The 6,288-nt window shown below is 37.0% G+C and overlaps 1 protein-coding gene across 1 annotated transcript; it reads left to right on the top strand.

The window, feature by feature from the left end:
- Positions 1–1,836: 1,836 nt before the first annotated feature.
- Positions 1,837–5,999, top strand: LOC133673107 (elongation factor 2). The gene is made up of 4 exons (XM_062093759.1): positions 1,837–2,022; positions 2,465–2,521; positions 2,632–2,719; positions 3,193–5,999. The coding sequence occupies exons 2-4, from the start codon at positions 2,519–2,521 to the stop codon at positions 5,631–5,633; spliced, it is 2,532 nt and encodes an 843-aa protein (XP_061949743.1). The 5' UTR covers positions 1,837–2,022; positions 2,465–2,518; the 3' UTR covers positions 5,634–5,999.
- The last annotated feature ends 289 nt before the right edge of the window (positions 6,000–6,288 follow it).

Genomic DNA, 6,288 nt, shown 5'->3' with positions numbered 1-6,288 from the left:
ATATGTCATTAAATACAAACATGGACTTTGTACTCTATTCTTATTAATTTTGGATTTAAGTTAGTTAGTTATGTGAGTTTAATTTAAATCCAATATCTAATTAGAGTTATTTTATTCTTTTTTAGTTTTGGATTTAAGTTAGTTAGTTATAGGGATTTAATTTAGGTCCGTTAGCTAATTATGATTTATATTTTTATTTCATATTATATAAGTAGATAAAATAAAATTGAAAAAACATGATTTTTTCTGCAAGTAAAAATTAAATAACATGAGTGCTCTTTTTCTTTGGATTCTTTATTGAACCTTCAGAATTTATCAAATATATCATTTGTGTGGTGTTTTAACCATATAGCTTTGGTTCTTAGTTCAAGAAATCAATAGATTAGAAGTTTTTAATTTGATTTTAGCTTTTTTGGATGGGTATTTCAATTCTTGATTGTGATTTTTAATCGTTGGTCTTTTGGGTTCACATCATTAATGAGAACAAGAGAATTTATACTGACAGTTATATTTTTTTAAAAAATTTAAACTATTATATTTATGATAAAATTTATTTTTATTTTCATATAATTAAATAAAAAAATTTAAAGAACATTTCATATTACAAAATCAAATATTTCCATGAGCATATTTTTAAGCCTTTTATTTTAAAATTTAGTTCACAATAACAACTTTTTTTTTATGATTTATTGGTTTATGTAATATCAAAATTTTAATTAATTGTTTTATGATGGCAATAAATACATTCACATTCTTCTCTTACTTTGAAAATTAATTTAGAATTGTACCCGGAACATCGCATGGTAATTTAGCTATAGCACTCCCATGGAAAACACGCAACGACAATTTAAAGAAAACTAGTTACATAACCCGCGCGATGCTGAGGGTTATTTTTTTCATAAAAAATATATTAAAAAACTAAAATTTAAAAGTTTTGAGTTTTTCTGCAAAGGTATACCCAAAAGTCTTGGATTTGGCTGCAACGCCTGATCTAAAAATAATATTTATAATATTAATAATAACATTAAATTTACATGATCCAAGTTTAACTAAACCTGACTGCAACACTGGATTCAAGAATATTGGATGTGGGTCTGGCTATAAGATCGTTTCATAAAAGTGTGATAATTAAATAGATTAATTAAAAAAATCAACAGGAAGAAAAAAACTAATAAAGAAAAAGAAAAAAAAAATTGAATTAATTGGGTTAACCCTTCAAACCAAGTTAACCCGTAAAACCTGAGATTCGCATCATGAAAGTTTGATAACTAAATAGAAAAAAAAATTGACGGGTTTACCTAGATTTAACTGGGTTAACCCATCAAACCAAGCTAACCCGTTAAGCCTAGGATACGTATCATGAAAGTATGAAAATTAAATAGAAAGAAATTTAACATCAACAAACTAAACTAAATGAAAAAAATTAATTAAAAAGAAAAAAATCCGGGTTAACTCGTCAAATCAGGTTAATCCATCAAACCCGAGATCCGTATCATGAAAATCTGATAACTAAATAAAAAAAAATTAACATTAATAAACTAAATCAAACAAATAAACATTCATTAAAAAACAAAAAATAAATAAAGACAGTTCTATAATATAATATAATAATAATAATAATAATATAATATAACAATTATAATAATATAATATATTAATAAATGAAAGGACATGAAAGGTGTGGAGAAGCTACAGTATTTTTCCCACGCCTTTTATAGTATATTGTTAATAAAATAGGAAAGAAGAAACTTGGGCTCAAAGATTTTCGACTAAAGCCCAGTCAACAGACGAAAAAAAACCCTAGCTTCGTTGAATACAGTGAAACGTGAAGATATTTACAACCGCATATTCCCCCAATCGCAACTATCCCTCTGTTCTTTCTCCATATATTGATGCGTCTCTCTTTCAGCTTCAAACACTGCTCGCTCATAAAAAGAGAGATCCTCTGGTAGTCTCTCTATCTTTCTCTTTCCCTCACTTCTCTTGCAGCTTTGTGCTCACTCTCTCATTTTCCATCCTCAGGTACCGTTTCTTTTCCATATCTAATCGATGTTAGTTTGTATTTTCTTAGATTTACACAGATCGTAATTATTTCCACTCTCTTTCTCTATTTTTTTCTTGTTGAATGTTTAATAACTTCTTTTTATCTCTGTAATCGCCTGTGATTTGCTTAGATTCTTCTTTGATTTCTAGATCCTAATTTTACTTATATATATATATATCTGTAATCGCCTGTGATTTTGACTGATTTTCTGAATGATTTTGCTGCAGTTACATCTGTAAAACTTGTTTAATTTTCTTTTTTTAAATAAAATGCAGTTTTTTCGATAAACTTTGATATTTTTGTGGTACTTTTATCATCGATGCTTCAATTTTGAAAATCTGTAGTTGCTTTTTGATCAGAGTATTTTCTTGGTGGATCTGTGAATTGTTTAGGCTGACCTTGTTGATATTTTGGTGACAGGTGTTTTCTTTTGTTTTTTATTATAATTTGGTGAAATTTTAAAGACTAGCCAAAATGGTAAGCTTTACTGTTTTACGAAGTTCTCTTTTTTTTTTGGTGGTTTACTATATGGCTGTAATTTATTTCTTAATTATCTACGCGACGGGATGTTATTTTGATATCTGCAGGTTAAGTTTACGGCAGAAGAGCTTCGGCGTATTATGGACTTCAAGCATAACATCCGTAATATGTCTGTTATTGCTCATGTTGACCATGGTAAAGTTTTGTCTCCTTCATCTGCTAAGTGAATGTGTCTCAGCATCTTTATTTTTTTTTCACTGGAAATATTGTTGTGATTCTTCCTCAAGTTCACCCTGTATGTGCAGTAATAAGTTGTTCTTTTCTTGGTAGTAGCTATCTTTTTATAATCTCCATATGGTTGGTTGTGTGAGATCAATCATAATGTCTGTTAATTGTTCTAGCATTAAAAACCAGGCGGCTAAAAACTAACTTCTATTTTTTGTATGACATGTGGTTGCTTGGTTTAAATTGCTCAAGTTTTATCTCCCATTGACGTTTTGTAAGCAGTTGGGATTGTATTGAATACCTCATGTAGTTTTTCGAGCCAGTCTTTTTTTTTTACATTTGGGCTGCTATTTATGTGCTTATTGTACTTCTGTTTTTGAAAGTTCTTGCTTTTATGTGTGAAATTCTTTGTTGGGCTGGATTTGATCTTTGTTCCTTTGCAGGAAAATCAACTCTCACTGATTCTCTTGTCGCTGCTGCTGGTATCATTGCCCAAGAGGTTGCTGGTGATGTTCGAATGACTGATACCCGGGCAGATGAGGCAGAACGTGGTATCACAATCAAATCTACTGGCATCTCTCTATACTATGAGATGTCAGATGAATCCCTCAAGAGATACAAGGGAGAGAGGCAAGGAAATGAGTATCTTATCAATCTTATAGACTCTCCTGGACACGTTGACTTTTCATCTGAGGTCACAGCTGCTCTTCGTATCACTGATGGTGCTCTGGTCGTTGTGGACTGTATTGAGGGTGTGTGTGTCCAGACTGAAACTGTGCTTCGACAGGCTTTGGGTGAGAGGATCAGGCCTGTCCTGACAGTTAACAAGATGGACAGGTGTTTCCTGGAGCTCCAGGTTGATGGAGAGGAGGCGTTTCAGACATTTTCTAGGGTTATTGAGAATGCCAATGTCATCATGGCAACCTATGAAGATCCCCTCCTTGGTGACTGTCAAGTCTACCCTGAGAAGGGTACCGTTGCTTTCTCTGCTGGTTTGCACGGCTGGGCTTTCACTTTGACCAACTTTGCCAAGATGTATGCCTCAAAGTTTGGAGTGGATGAGTCTAAGATGATGGAGAGGCTGTGGGGCGAGAACTTTTTTGATCCTGCTACCAAGAAGTGGACCAGCAAGAACACTGGTTCTGCTACTTGCAAGCGTGGTTTTGTGCAGTTTTGTTATGAGCCAATCAAACAGATTATTAACACGTGCATGAATGATCAGAAGGATAAATTGTGGCCCATGTTGCAAAAGCTTGGTGTTGTCATGAAGTCTGATGAGAAGGACTTGATGGGAAAGCCTCTGATGAAGCGTGTGATGCAGACCTGGCTGCCAGCAAGCACTGCTCTGCTTGAAATGATGATCTTTCACCTGCCTTCTCCTGCAACGGCTCAGAGATACCGTGTGGAGAACTTGTATGAGGGTCCCCTTGATGATGCTTATGCCAATGCTATCAGGAATTGTGACCCTAATGGCCCCCTCATGCTTTACGTGTCTAAGATGATTCCTGCTTCTGACAAGGGTAGGTTCTTTGCCTTTGGGCGTGTTTTCGCTGGAAAGGTAACAACTGGTCTGAAGGTTAGGATCATGGGACCAAACTATGTGCCTGGTGAGAAGAAGGACTTGTATGTGAAGAGTGTGCAGAGGACTGTCATTTGGATGGGGAAGAGGCAAGAAACCGTTGAGGATGTGCCTTGTGGTAACACTGTTGCCTTGGTTGGACTGGATCAGTTCATCACTAAGAATGCCACTTTAACTAATGAAAAGGAAGTCGATGCCCACCCTATTCGTGCTATGAAGTTCTCTGTCTCGCCTGTCGTGCGTGTGGCCGTGCAGTGCAAGGTAGCATCTGACCTCCCCAAGCTGGTGGAAGGTCTGAAGCGTTTGGCCAAGTCTGATCCCATGGTTGTCTGTAGCATTGAGGAATCTGGAGAGCATATCATTGCTGGAGCTGGAGAGCTGCACCTTGAGATCTGTTTGAAGGATTTGCAGGATGATTTTATGGGTGGGGCAGAAATCATAAAGTCTGACCCTGTTGTGTCGTTCCGTGAGACTGTCATAGAGAAGTCCAGCCGTGTGGTGATGAGCAAATCTCCTAACAAGCACAACCGTCTCTACATGGAGGCACGACCCATGGAAGAAGGGCTTGCAGAGGCTATTGATGATGGTCGTATTGGTCCAAGAGATGATCCAAAGATTCGTGGCAAGATCTTGTCCGAGGAGTTTGGTTGGGACAAGGATCTTGCAAAGAAAATCTGGTGCTTTGGTCCTGAGACCACCGGGCCAAACATGGTTGTGGATATGTGTAAGGGAGTTCAGTACCTTAATGAAATCAAGGATTCTGTTGTTGCTGGTTTCCAGTGGGCTTCAAAGGAAGGTGCCTTGGCTGAAGAAAACATGCGAGGTATCTGCTTTGAAGTCTGTGATGTGGTTCTTCATTCCGATGCCATTCACAGAGGTGGTGGGCAGGTCATTCCTACTGCCAGGAGGGTTATCTATGCCTCCCAGCTGACTGCCAAGCCCAGGCTGCTTGAGCCCGTGTACATGGTGGAGATCCAAGCCCCCGAGCAGGCTCTTGGTGGCATCTACAGTGTTCTTAACCAGAAACGTGGTCATGTGTTTGAAGAAATGCAGAGGCCCGGTACCCCCCTGTACAATATCAAGGCGTACCTCCCTGTTGTCGAGTCTTTTGGATTTTCCGGCACTTTGAGGGCTGCAACATCAGGACAGGCTTTCCCACAATGTGTTTTTGATCATTGGGACACGATGTCTTCTGATCCAATGGAAGCCGGTACACAAGCAGCACAGCTTGTTACAGAAATCAGGAAGCGAAAGGGTTTGAAGGAGCAGATGACCCCATTATCTGAGTTCGAGGACAAGCTGTGAGCATTTCAGTTTCGTGACGAGCACAGTTTGGTTCTTGGCTGCTGTACTAATTTTGTCATGTTTTTAAATTTTGTTACGGGGCAGTGGCGTAGTTGCCTGGCCTTTTGGAACACTTTAAGTATTTATTTTCTTTAAACTCATTTTTATTTTCTCCTGTAAGAACTCTGAATGTTGTGATTGTTTCTTTTCGTGCTTATGAATGCAAGCTCAAAATAGATTACAAAAAAGCAAGAAAGCCCTTCTTGGTGTGCGGAGGGCGTCATAAGTGGTTTCTTTTCCTTGACCAGTTTTGCGCTTCGTTGCAAAATAACTGGTTGCTAATCTGCTTTCTAGATGCAATAAATAAAAAAAATAAGTAGTTGCTAATCTGCTTTCTTTCCCGACCCAGCTCTTTTGGAAGAAGCTTGTCGGGGTTGGACAACAAGCCGAAACGTGGTGTAGATGTCACCAGCATATTGGCCTGGATTAATATTTTTTTTTTTTTTTAAAATAAAGAGTATATAGAATCTTTTTAAGTGTTTTAAGTATGGTGGCCAAGCTAGATAAAGTAGGAATGTTTAAAAAAATTGAGTAACCGGCGAGAAAACCGATGAAAAATTAACTGAGAAAACCGAACTGAGATGAAAAACTGATTCAACTAATTTTTAAAACTAGA

This window comes from Populus nigra, chromosome 14, assembly GCF_951802175.1.
Source record: "Populus nigra chromosome 14, ddPopNigr1.1, whole genome shotgun sequence".
NCBI classification, from domain to species: Eukaryota; Viridiplantae; Streptophyta; class Magnoliopsida; order Malpighiales; family Salicaceae; genus Populus; species Populus nigra.
The sequence above is the reverse complement of the archived record's forward strand: the minus strand, read 5'-3'. Positions and strand labels throughout refer to the sequence as shown.